General features: G+C 47.8%; 1 protein-coding gene across 1 annotated transcript; it reads right to left on the minus strand.

Annotated features, from left to right (window-relative positions):
- Positions 1-5,530: 5,530 nt before the first annotated feature.
- LOC115327340 (alpha-L-fucosidase) lies at positions 5,531-8,955 on the minus strand. The gene is made up of 2 exons (XM_029988338.4): positions 8,198-8,955; positions 5,531-6,721 (listed from the first exon to the last, which is right to left on the minus strand). Exons 1-2 carry the CDS (start codon positions 8,818-8,820, stop codon positions 5,953-5,955), a joined length of 1,392 nt encoding a protein of 463 aa, XP_029844198.3. The 5' UTR covers positions 8,821-8,955; the 3' UTR covers positions 5,531-5,952.
- Positions 8,956-14,063: the final 5,108 nt, after the last annotated feature.

Genomic DNA, 14,063 nt, shown 5'->3' on the forward strand with positions numbered 1-14,063 from the left:
CACAACGCAATGGCGAAAACACGGAGAGCCTGGCCGCTTTTGCCCATGCACATGGTTTCTGCGGATGCGCTGTTTTCCGGCCGTGTTGGTAAACAGAGTCACGACGTGCGTCAGTCTGCACTCTAAGAAATGCCTACGCGTCTATTTACCCGCAAAACACTCGAAGAGCCAATCTCTGAGATCTACGAAATCAGCTAAATGAATGATGAGGCGGAACATCTGTTTAGGCTTCAAAATGAAGTCTGCGCTGTGGCATCACGCAATGCAGGCATGACGCTTTGCATTGCGTAATGCCACAGCGCAGACTTCATTTTTAGGTTTTAAGAGGATGTTCCGCCTCATCATTCGCTGTGCTGATTTCGTAGATCGCAGATATTGGCTCTTTGAGTGTTTTGCGGTTAAGTAGACGCGCAGGCATTTCTTAGAGTGATATATGCCACACTCGGACGGTTACGTAGAGACGTCTGCCTAACTTTAGCGAGCAGTTTAAACTATCTTCCCACATTTATGAAGTCATTTTCATGGAACGACGTTCTGAATGCAATAACACAGGCAGCACTTCTGCTTGACAATTTCGTAGGTGCATCGCCACTGGTTGTGGGTTCCTTCCACAAATAACACTCATCTGGCCACCACTATCTAAAGAGACGCAAATGCTAATGTATTGGCAGATCTGCTGTCTTCGAAGAAATGGAACGCAGGGTCTGGGGGGTCCTGTGCGTTTTATTATCTCTTCGCAGTCAGTAAGATCGTGGCATTAGCAGAAAGCCGAAGGACGGATCGTGAAGCGAGTAGCATAAATTAACATATTGAGTCACGCCCCGCGTTTCTTAATAAGCTGCCAGGAACTATATATAGACCGTCCCAATAATCGTCTTAGGCGTGCTGCCATCTTAGTCCACGGGATTGTGGGACGCTCGTACGCAGTAGCTCTCCCCTGCGAAATAGCGGACGACGTCGCGCATGCCTGCACAGTTCAGGTACTCGACATTGCTCGCCTGGGTGATACGCGCCGGAAAGGTGTGTGGAAGGCGCCACAAGGCAGGTTAAGGCAAAGATAAGGTGTCATCATCTACAATACAAAGCGTGGCGTCGGAACGGGGAAGGGGGGCAGATATTTAAAAAAAAAAATAATGTAAACAATACGAAGGAGGGGGGAAAACTTGCTCTCCCCCATCTCCCAAATGGTTCCGACGCTTCTGCCTGAACGAGGACCTCTGCGTGCATGCTCGGTGAGATCACAATCTCCTCGACGTACTGGAGCTAGACAAGGCAGGTCGACGTGATGGGCGAGATACACCCCTGACGTCCAATATACCGAAGCGCCTCAAGCCGATGACCGTCCATCGTTCGTCCTGCAGGCAAGCCGGCCGCCTGGCAGAAGCAATCTCTAGAAGAATCCTTGACCTTTTCTGAGAATATATTCCGAAGGCTTCCAGGGGTGGCTTGGACTTCGCTGTTCGAAATTGTAGGGGCGAAGCCACAATTGACGTCATCGGTGACGTCGATGCTGACGTCACGAATGGTGCGAGCTGAAGGGTGGTCATTTATAGTCCTTGCGTGCAGCGTGGCGAATGCTGGAAGCTAGCACGGCGAACGTTGCGATTTGTTTTGCACTTTGTTTAGGGTTGCAAAATAAACAAGCAGGCGCAAGGACGAGTTCGTCGCGCATTCCTGACGCAATCGTGCTGTTTTTTTTTTTTTTTTTTTTAATGATTTTTTGTTGTTTTTTTATTGTGAGATAGCGTTATTCCGCAGGCGGTATTTTAGTCCTGGGATTCCTTGGAGATTTTCGTTTTGTGTTTTCTTAATTGCGGATTTCTCTGTCCTAATCAATAAACTAAAAATTGTGCATGACTTGGAAACCCCCCCCCCCCCCCCAAAAAAAAAAAAAAAAAAAAAACAGGCTTTGAGTGCCGTTTATTCGCAATTCAATGCGTAAAGGAGCATGCTGCGGAATTTACAAAGTTTCCAATGTAAACAACGGTTTTCTTAACGAGCTCGAATGTTATGCTTTTGTGCAAGCCTTTTAGAGCCGTGCTTCGGACGTTTCCTCTTGCAAACTGAGATGAATAAAATATGCGTGTAATCTATCCGAGCGCGCAGGGTCGTACGTGCATGCAGCAATCATTGAGTTTGCACATGAACGTTCTAACAACAACAACATTACGGAAAATAAATTATTGATTACTCTCGTCGCCCTTAGAGGACGCGCTTTCTCAGTGGAAAGTGTACTGTTTGTTTCGGTTTTCTACGCTTCCTAACAATATTATTCTTTAAGTCATGATCACAGGGCCGAACCCTTGCTGAAATCGCCATTTAAAGGGGCGGTGCAACGATATTCAGTTGGTATCTTTTTGTGTGTTTTTTTCTTGTTTACTTTATACGAGCTTATTGGCAATAGTGGGACCCAAGTATACGCGCACGTAGCGCCAGTGACCAAGAAACCTCTTTGTTGCTGATAAATTAAAAAAAAAAAAAATAAAACCGAGCGTCTTCTCTTTAGTCTCTCCTTTGCAAAACTCAGTGACGTTTTGGAGGTCGCTGTGCCCCCCACTGACGATATTTTATTGCGGCTCATAGAATGAACCCGAACATTGCGTAGCGCCCGGTTCTCTCTGCCGGCCCTTGGCCGACAACCAAAACGATGACCAGAGGGGGGCACGTTTATTGTGAATAGGACACAGAAGGCGCGCGTTTGAATGCAAAGATCTTTGTGGGTAGGCTCATAATCGAAGTAGTTAGCTCGTTTACAAGCGCAAATTGAGAAATAATACTATTAAGTTGAGTATGATACAACACCGACTGTCGCAATTTATTGTTTAGATAAAACTGTGTACTTGCCAGTGAAAAGATATGATGGGTTTTATAAGCAATCTGGTACGTGTCCCCCAACATCCCCGCGCAGCACCATCAAGCCCGCGCCAGCGTCGCCGCCAGCGTGTGTTGCAGTGTCTCAAGCATAGTTACAGTTGCGCACACAAGGACAAGGACAGAGAAGAGAAACACGTGGACGACAGACAATTCCTCTTCTCTGTCCTTGTCCTTGTGTGCGCAACTGTAATTATGTTCAATATCTACCAACTCGCCCAACTGTCTACTCTATTGCAGTGTCTCACCGAGCATGCGACGCGGCGACGCCAAGAGCCAAGACGCACACATCTGCCAGATTGCGGCGTACTTCGTAGAGTTTCAGCGTGTTTTAAAGGGGGGGGGGGGGGGGGGGTGCCCTAGTTATGATGTAATGCACAGGAATTGTCCTCTCAGGTGCTATTGGTACTGTTCAAGGTGGGCGGGTCTCTGGAAGAGCAAAAGTCTGAAGACACGGAGGTAAAGAAAACTTCAGTATTCGTTTTGCTTAAGCCAAATATGGGCTCTGACTTTGCCATTGTGCACTTTATCGCGCTGTCTACGAGCTAGTTTGGCCGCTTCCACGATTGGTCAATTAGTGTATCCGCCCTCAAGAACGAACTGAACCTCCCATTACTAAACGTCCGCCGCAAGATAGCGTGCCTTCGCCTCTTTCACGAGATTTACCACTCCTTCCGGAGCTCCGAGACTCTTTTCTCCTTCTCCCGAGGCGATCCTCTTCGCCACTTTGAAGAAATGTGTCTATTTTTCGGTACTAATCTAAGTAACGACGACATTAACCGTTGGAAGAACTTAAAACACCGCCTGGAAGGGAAAACTTGACAGACTATAGAATTTGAAAGCAGATTGTGTCGTGCGTGATCCTACAGGGGGTATTTCAACTGACGCCATATTTGAGGGCGATGTTTAGAGCGCATGCTCATAAGGAGCTCAGATTAATGGATTGATAAGACCGGCAGTCTTGGTAGTGCGAAAGGCACGTTGCAGAAGAACTGTGGAAGCTCTCCGTCAGCGAGAGGTCAGCAGTCGCGCACACAGCAATGACCTCCAGCGAACACGCCCTAGAGCTTGCATGTGCACAATTAATACTTTCCCAAATAAAGAATACAATACCTTCGAACTGCCAGGAATTTCAGCGCTGCTACGGGCCAATCGGCTGCCCATATTGGTCGACCAATTCGTTTAAAAAGCAGTGTAAATTATACGTCCTGAATGATCATGCCCCACGATCAAATATTTTCCCATGTGCTCCGGGCTGCGCTGGGCCAGCGCGCTCGTCCACAATATTTTTAAATTACACCGAAGTTAGACCTGTTTCCAAGGAGCGTAGTGCAAATGCCACTTTTTAACACAGAATGTGTTACGTAGCTGGCTTCTACAGCAGTTTCCGGTAAAGCAACCCTGTAACGAGAGAGTGCCATAAGAGTGCTGCCTCAGCGGTCGGCTGGAATTCCTGTCCTCAGTGATTAAACAGGAAACCGTTACAATTTGACCACGGGACACCCCCCTTCGGCACACGCCTTTTTTTATGAAATAACAAAAATAAAATCTGTTTATTTTTTTTTTCGAACGAAAAAAAAAAAAAGAAAGATTTTTGCGAAGCTGTAAGAAACGAGGTCAATCTTTTTCTATGTACAGTTTCTGTGAAATGTCCTTTTTTTTTTTTTTTCGAGCTGGGACTGGGAGTTGGAAGCCCCAGGGAAGCCGCAGTGCGTGGCAAAGGCCATTCAGGGCGAAGTTTGAGGAAGCAGAATGTAGCTTTTTGAGTCCTTCGTTCAGACTAGCCCCCTCATGCACACACGCACAGAAATAAAAAAAAAATCCTGCTTAGGGTACCTAGTACCTACTCGCAGCCCGTAGGAGAACCAGAACCGAAGAATGCCTAAAGCGGATTCAAAATATAACAAAGGCAGTTGAAATATTTTCCCATTTTTCCTACGTGGTCTTTGTGACAAGCAATGTTTCGAGTTGAGAAGTGGTCGGGGCGATCTCTTCCGCTAATGGATACTACACATGATCCGTTCCAAATTCTGGAGCTGCTGCTCTTTTGTATAACATGCGAGCTCATCCACATGTGAATAATAAAATGAGCGACGCAAACTTTGAGCGACAACCCTTGCTCAAACTTAACAAGATCTAGAACCCCCTCTGCTCGCCCCCCCCCCCCCCCCCCCCCCACACACACACACACACACTGGCGAACGGCCAAATCATTAAACGTCTTCAAACAAATTCTATGCTTGTGTCCACATTGTGAAGGTGCAACGACCACGAAGAAGGAGCCAGTTTTTCTTCTTCAATGCTTGTGCAAATGTGAAATATAGGATGGAAGTAGTTCATTGTTATGAGCGCTAAAGATGTGTCTTCACACAACAAAGTAATCGGAAAGGTAACGATTACTTCTTTAAGTAATGTCCATTTACTTTTGCCGTCGAGTAATCAAGTAATCTAATCGAATACATTTTAGCCAAGAGTAATAGTAATTGTAATCGATTACTCTTTTTTAGTAACGTGTACAAGACTGCAGGAGTTTTACATGAACGCTGACCGGACAAGCAAGTAAATTAACTTAAATTTGCAAGTAAACTAAATTACTATTTAATCTCTTGAAATATTTATTGACATTAAGTTCTCTTGTATTAGATAACTGAGCAAGAAATTTATTTAGATACTTTATTTCGTAAGCATATTTGAATAAACGTATACTTCTTTGACGTTTGTACACCACTCTAAGAAGAAAACAAAGTTTCCTAACGGACTGAAGAAAGGTCCACGAACCATACAGATTCTTCGCCAATTCCCTCTCTGGTAAGTGCCAACAAACGTTCAGAAGCAACGACAACAAGGGTCTACCGGGACTCAAGGGCGGCAACAGCAGCAACCAGCAAGACCGAAACTTTTCCCTTCATGAAGTCTCTCACACAGGCTAGGGTCATTTCTGTTTGATCCCCCAATCATAGCTTTAATATACTCTTCAAGACTTAAACACCGTAATACGGAAGGTGATACGATACTATTTAAGACGATTGTTCAGACTCATTAGCGTGAGAAAATCTAGAGTGACGTTACTTTTAGTCGTCTTTAGAGTGCCCCCTGAATCTTGAGCACCCAAGCCCACGGTGTAGGCAGAAGATCCGGGGTGAGTGATGGAAGCTCGATGGTCAGCTTTCTCGAACTGGTGGCACTCTTCCCACGTTTGTTGTGATGCCACTCGAGCTGGTCACCCTCAAAGCCCAACATGGTGATCGTTGCTCCAGGTGACAATTCGAGCGTTTCTAGTGAGAGCTTGTTGGCCTTCGGCCACTTGAGGACAAATACGTATACCGCATCCATGTCCTTGTTGGCTGTGTACCAGATTCCCTGCGTGAGCGTGTCATTCTGGTACTTCCACGGTTTTGAACCGTAAACAGCCTCACCGTTCACACCCAGCCATCTGCCCAGCTGAAGCAGTCTCTCTTCAAAAACAGGTTCAATGATGCCATCTTTGGTGGGCCCTACGTTGATAAGGATGTTGCCGTTGCAGCTTATGGTTCTCGCCAACTCTTCAAGAAGTTCTTCGATGGTGTGGTAGTCACTTAGCTTCGCGTTCCTCCGGTATCCCCACGATTCCTTGTCGATGGTCATGGCATTCTCCCACTTGTGCTTCTGCAGTACTCCTGGGTTGTAGTGGTCCTTGCAGTTGTAGAAGTCGCCATGTTTGCAGGGTATGCCAACGCCCCAACGGTCATTGACCACTACGCTGGAGCTCACTGGGCTGTCGTTGTAGAGCCAAGCTAGGAATTCAGTACTGTTCCAGTAGGTGTCTGAAGCCTCCCAGTCTCCGTCGGACCAGATGACGTCCGGCTTGTACCTGCATTTTTTTTAACGTGGCATTAGGATATTTGTAACTGTAGAGATGAATCGATACGATCGTCTAAATATTTTTTTATGCGCAACGAAGTAAACTAAGCAAAGAAATTAAGAAATAACTCTTGGAAACGGCTTCATCTAGTGGACGTTGCAAAAAAAAAGTTTCGAGGATAAGACATTTAGACATTAACACATATCAGACGGTCAGACGAATATCTGCATATTTTTTAATCGTATCCGAAGATAATACTTTTCTACGAGCCCGGGGGGGGGGGGGGGGGGGGGGGGAACTGGGAAGTAGCGACGTCCTAAGTCCATGCCATACAAAAAAAAAGCGCAATGCCAGTTTACAATTCTTGCAAAAAGCAGGAATAGCCCGACACAAAATGTTGTCGTACACCTCTACTATATCGCAAGAAGTGACATTATATCGATCAAGTATTTTCTGCTATGACAGACCACACGGTATTATTGGAATAACTCTGTAACTGAGACGTTATAAGTTATAACTAACTTTCCACCAGGGCCCCAAGATAGCAATTATCTTAACCAAATTACAGAATTTGGTAAAAGGACACTTACTATAATTAGAAAACCTGTAATGATTACCGTTTTCTATATACCTGTTATTTTACAATGAATGACCCGATACTTAAAACGTTTTGTCCTATCGGTTTTCATAAATTTAGACAATTCATCATGTTTCCTACACCTCGTCGTTCTGAAAGGGGCCCACAACAAGATACTCAATATTTTGAGTGAATGCTGTTCATACCGATCAGAGAAAAGAAACACACACACACACACACACACACACACACACACACACACACACACACACACACACACACACACACACACACACACACACACACACACACACACACACGCACGCACGCACACACGCACGCACGCACGCACGCACGCACGCACGCACGCACGCACGCACGCACGCACGCACGCACGCACGCACGCACGCACGCACGCACGCACGCACGCACGCACGCACGCACGCACGCACGCACGCACGCACGCACGCACGCACGCACGCACGCACGCACGCACGCACGCACGCACGCACGCACGCACGCACGCACGCACGCACGCACGCACGCACGCACGCACGCACGCACGCACGCACGCACGCACGCACGCACGCACGCACGCACGCACGCACGCACGCACGCACGCACGCACGCACGCACGCACGCACGCACGCACGCACGCACACACACACACACACACACACACACACACACACACACACACACACACACACACACACACACACACACACACACACACACACACACACACACACACACACACACACACACACACACACACACACACACACACACACACACACACACACACACACACACACACACACACACACACACACACACACACACACACACACACACACACACACACACACACACAAAACAATGGGATACAATAAGGCAACATTTACCTTTCGACAACCTCTCTGAGCTCCGGCATGGTCTTTCCCTTGACAAAGTCATTCGTTGTCCACTTGGCAGCTTTGTCAGCGAGGTAAAGCGGGTTGTACCACTCATAAAGCGAATGGTACAGACCAAAGCGAACTTTTTCTCCCTTCTTCCGAATGGCCGCTGCAAGGTCACCAACCAGATCCCTCTTGGGCCCGACGTCCCCAGCATTCCAGTTCCAAGACACTTTCGATGGCCACAGCGTGTACCCTTCGTGATGCTTGCTCGTTAACACCACGTACCTAGCTCCAGACTTGTAGAACAGGTCCGCCCAGCGGTCCGGGTCAAAGAACTGCGCCGTAAATTGGGGCGCGAACTCCGGATAGGTGAAGCCGGGCTTGTAGTTCTCAAGCATAAATTTCAGGTACGCGACGTTCATGTCGTGCTGCCAGTGCCACCAGAACCACTCGCTTCCAAAGCTGGGGACCGAGAATACTCCCCAGTGTAGGAAGATGCCGACTTTGGCATCGTCGTACCAGGTAGGCAACGGCCGAGTGTCCAGAGAAGTCCAGTCTGGAGAATAGCGCCCGGCGTCTGCAAGTACCCCTCCGGCTACAAGAAACAGCACGATGCAGGAAGGTCTCATAGTTCTCACAGACACTTGTTCCAAAGGGAGCTGTTAATGTGGGATGCCGCTTCGCTTTCGACTGATTTCGCGATGGCGACGACGTATCAATGAGGGGGAATAGGCTTCCCACCGATGATAAGGTGGGAACCGCCGCTTCGTGATTGCGGTCGACGAGGAGAAGCGATTACATATCTGCATGTGTCCTGTGGTGAAAATAGAGTCGGTCGTCAACTTCTTTATCCAAAGTATGAGGACGAGGACGAAAGTTCCGATAGAGTGGAGGTTGAAATTTCAACAGAAGGAGATGGGAAGGAAGGCGAGGAAGAAGACGGAAACTTTGTTGGTGTATATACATAAAGATAGAAAAAAAGGATTTTTTTCTTAATTATTATTAGTCGCCATTAAACTATTATAGGTAGGTGTCGGTGTCCGCGATTACTCCATGCCGGAGTGATGAACCCGGGAATTCTTCATTTGAAACAAATGGTGCCGAAACGTGGGGCAGTCAACGCGCAGTAAACAAGGATAATCACTGGGAAGAACGCCATTGTTGACTAAACAGGATGGAGAGAGACAATATGTACCGTAATTATGCCGGCAAGAGCAAGAGGTTGTCACGGTGAGAGGACTTCCTGTATATGTTGATGTAGCCCTGCTTATCAAAAAAACATTCAAAATTTATTTATGGATATATCAAAACTGATAGAACGATATAACTACGGTGTGTATTTTCCGGTTTTAACCGAAAAACACCGATAAACATCCGTCGGTGACAACAATATAAAATCGGTTAAAACCGAAAAACACCGGTGGTCGGATATTTTCGCCCTGGTTAAAACCGAAAAACACCGGTCGTTGCATGTTTCCGACCTAGCAAAACCCTTTCCCCGTAGAGGTTCGTCAAACGTGTTATCTCGTGGATCCTGCATTCTTCCAGTGTTTATACATGGCTTGCACGTGGCGTCAGTCCGCCCTCCTTTCTGGCGGTCAAAAGCGTCTAGTGAACGCATTGGAAGCTAAGCTCTCACACGCCTTTCCCCTATTGTGTCTACCATGGCCCCCTTTTGTGGAAAAGTTAACGCAGTGGAGGGTAGGCTCTCACGTGCCCTTTCCCCATTCTGTCTGGTCAAGTGATGTCGGTGCAAGCCATGTATTCAGGGCTTGCCGTGGTTCCTGGAAGACACTGCCAACGTCCGTGTCGTACAGGAGCGTGCGTTTTCATAATTGCGGGTTGTGAACCGAAAGGAACGTGCTGCCATGACGGAAGCAAGCCTCTCGAAGTAGGCTTGCATCTACTATAATAACCAAGTGTGAAAATAGATGCTCCCTAGAGAAGTGTATGAAATATGTGAATAAAATTGGAACTCTCTGTCTGTGATCCATCGCATTTTTTTCCACCGATAATCACCGATTTTAGCCTAGTCGTGAGACGTTCCACCGAAATACACCGGTGCTTTGAAAATAAATAAACACCGAAAAACATCCGCCGATTTTTCTCACAAATAAACACCGGAAAGTACACACCCTAGATATAACACATAAAACATAAAAGACAGCTCACAGATATAAATTCAGCCATCGAAAAACCTTTGTGAATCAAATATTTGAAAATGAGATTAAAGACACCGACGTCTCGAACGTACTGGAATCATATATCCTTCGCTTGATAGCATCTTCAGCTTCTTCCTTGATCAGCCCTAAGAAAAAGACCGTTATTATACTACGTTTCATCTTATGTTGTACCGCAGCAACGGCTAGAAGCGCGAGCTCATAGCGTTGGCAGCCGCTCTTAAGTCACGAGAGCTTGTGCCGCCGAGATGGGCCCCAGAGCAAGGAGCTCGCGCTTGTAGCCTTTCCTGCGGTACATCATAAGGTGAAACAAAGTATAGTATGGTGGGCAAGAAGAGGTATGTCTCCCGATCGCACTTGCGAAAGTGACTCAGTGATTCAGCATGCGGAGCTGTGGAGGGCTGTAGCGGGCGCCGGAGGGCCATCGATCAGCGGATAATGGCGCCACCCTGCACTACACGAAAGGTGAAAGAAGAAGTACGCCGAGGGGCCACACTGCAGCCTGTATCCGTTGCGTTGAGTTCAGTGTGCCGTGCCCAAATTCATTATGCGGCACGACGCGGCACTTCACTATAGGGAGTATTCACTGGCGGCCATATCCGTATGCGCTGCTGCTGAGCGCGTGCTGACGGCGAGCTTCCGCAGTCTTTTTGGAGCGTGCATTTAGCACCATCAAGGTTGCCGGTCTTAGCAGGCTATTTTTGTGAGCTCGTTCTGAGCATGCGCTCTAAACATCGCCCTCAAATATGGCGTCCAGTGAATACCTCCTATTGTGACCATACATTTTCTTCTTCTTTAGTCATGGCCTCCAGGATGCTCCACCGGCCGTCCCATTCGACTCAGCCCCCAGCAGGAGGAGCGTGTCATGCTAACACCTTCGCGCTCCGCAAGTGGCGCCATAAACCCAGCCAAGCTAAGCCAAGCTATTTAAGCCAAGCAAGCAAAGAGTAATATACAGAAGGGAAAGAGCGGAAAGTCGGGCCGGTTCGCGGGCCCAGATACGCCTCCAATCCCGTCCGCGAAGCGGCGCTACTATAAAAAGTAGTTTGAAAGATTACGGTTAAAAAATGCTCCCGCTAAAAATTGTGGTGCTTTAATAATATTTAAAGAATTTAAAACTGTCATAGATGTCGACTCGGTTCCTCGCCAGGCAGCTTTGAACGAGGTGCGTGTCACGTGAGAGAAGAAGGCGACGACTGATTGTCGTGTCAAATGGAACGCTACTGAGTAGGCCTCAGGGCAGACGTTCTACTTGTAAATATACTTTTAACACTTCCGCTCTTAAATATATAACATCGGCGACGAGGTAAAGAAATAAGCGACGACGGCAACGGGGGACGAAGCGGACGCGCTCAGCCAGCAAGGCACTATGGCGGCAGCCACGACATTTGGCACCATCGACGAGTTCGCGCCGGGTACCGACGCACATGGCCTTCGTACCTGGAGAGACTACAGAGTTCTACTTCGTCACGAACGACCTCCAGGCGGCCGAGAAGAAGCGTGCTGTGCTATGCACGGTCCGCGGGGAGGCCGACGTACGCCATCATTCGTTCCCTCTGTTCGCCGGCTCTTCCGTCCGATGCAAGCTACGAGCATATCGTCTCAAAGCTGACGGCTCACTTCAACCCTAGGCCGTCCGTTATCGTGCAGCGGTTTCAGTTCGGGAAACGCGACCAGCGACCGGGTGAGAGCACCGCTGACTAGGTCGCCGAGCTTCGTCGACTGTCGGAGCACTGCGACTTCGGGGACGACGCTGGACGATATGCTCCGAGACAGGTTGGTGTGCGGTCTCTTGGATGAATCACTTCACCATATTCCACGTGAATCACGGTTACTGTCTAATTAACTGCCGAGACTGTCTTTGTTCGTTTGGCAGGGTTGCACCTCTCAGAGGAGCAAGGAGGAAAGCTCTGTCAGTACACTACGCGTCGCAGGGGGCACGCGGAGTGAAATCCGGTAATGTTCCACGTTATACGCCGATTGAGATCCAGAGTGCAATCTCAGGCGCTGTCTGTTTCGATTTGGATAGGCCTGTTGCTATGTGTTGCTGTCTGGAAAAAAAGAGGGGGGGGGGGGGGTAGTTCGCGTCAGCAAGGATGCTAGGATAAAGTACAGCAACAGGGTCCGCCAGATACGACCATGTAAGGTATGGCAAAAAAAAAAAAAAAAGAAAACAGGAAAACGTAGTGTTAATTTTAATATATCAAAAAGTGTAATGCGTGGAAGTTGTAAATAAACTGGTTATTTTTTGCGACTTTCTATTGTCTGTTTTCCCAGCGAGCTGCGTCAGAGTGGTGAAATTGTTTGTGCCAGATTTGCCTCATAACACCAAGTTTGTTGGCGAGCCAGCCCCATTTTATAATCGCCTTTAAATATTGCCCAGTTTAAACTGGCTAGTACTTCCCGGTTTACGAACACTGGCTGATTAATTGCCAGGCGGTTACTCTCATAATCGATGTATAAGGCGTAAATAAGCCCCACAATGTGACTAGTGAAAGTTAAGTAATAACGAGGAAACCAGCGCCGGAAGAAATAATAAAGAAAGGATTTCTCGTATTTTGAGAAACCCTAATTTGTTAGCGCTACACAGCCGACACGTTCCTGAAAGTTCATTCATTGGAAAAGCGCTTGCATGTAGTTCCAGCTGTCATACCTCAAAACATATGCAACATTTCATAAGCGCAACATCTTCGTTATATTAAGACGTAAGTGTAAATCGTAGGCAAGCTGGCTAATAACTTTAATGCCAAACCCAGGATAAAAACACACACATATACAAAAAAAAAAAACGGATTTGCGTATTGTGTCTGTTCAAGATTACGTGAGTTATCAGACAATAAGGACTTTTAGCAAACCACTGCCGCGTTCCGAGTACCGCACTACCGGAGTCTTCGAAGCATGCTTTTAAGCGCGCGCCCGAGTGATACCGTGGCAGCGGGGCGCTCACTTAAAAACATGCTTCAAAGGCTCCAGCAGTACGGTACTCTGAACGCTGGCAGCGGTTTTCTAAAGGTCCCCCTAATCTCGCTACGCATGATCAAGATGAATTAGCTCAGGTACAATCAGCACGGAATGAAACCCGAACGCCGGAACGCGTGGCCATCGATACAGGCTGGTCCACCTGGAGGGCCCCTGAGAACTAATGAAAATGCACCTGGGAGCGAGGGTGCGGGTCCTACTAAGATGTCCTCAACCCTCGCGTGGGGCGTCTGGGACTTCCGCGTTTCGCCGGTGGTGCGCTATAAGCGCCGCCACTCGGGGTGCTTTTCTGTCGCCGCACTGTCGCCCCGCTTTCGCCCGGTTGACACCGGGCGGCCGCTTAACATGGATATAGCTCTCTGCGATAGGCCCTGCTTAAACAGGGTGATGAATCTATTCCGCTCCAGAATTGATACGCCTAGCATATCGGTGGTTACCAAAGAGAGCGTTAGCAAGCGATTCCTCGCTTTTTAAGAATCGACTGATAAGCTAGCTCGCACGAAAACATGCGCATTGCTCATAAAAACCGAGGCATGCGCGTCGGTCTGTTGCAGCATTCTTCTTTTTTTTTTTCATGAAGAGTATGGTCGTGCGAACAAACGAATTTTATTTTGCGTTTATGACGTTTCACTATTTCTCAGAAACTGCGCGTGGCACGTTGTTCACCGGAGCCCCAGTGTGGTTCCGGCGACACGTCATCAAGCACTACGGGT

Source organism: Ixodes scapularis, unplaced genomic scaffold, assembly GCF_016920785.2.
Source record: "Ixodes scapularis isolate PalLabHiFi unplaced genomic scaffold, ASM1692078v2 ptg004177l_1__unscaffolded, whole genome shotgun sequence".
NCBI classification, from domain to species: Eukaryota; Metazoa; Arthropoda; class Arachnida; order Ixodida; family Ixodidae; genus Ixodes; species Ixodes scapularis.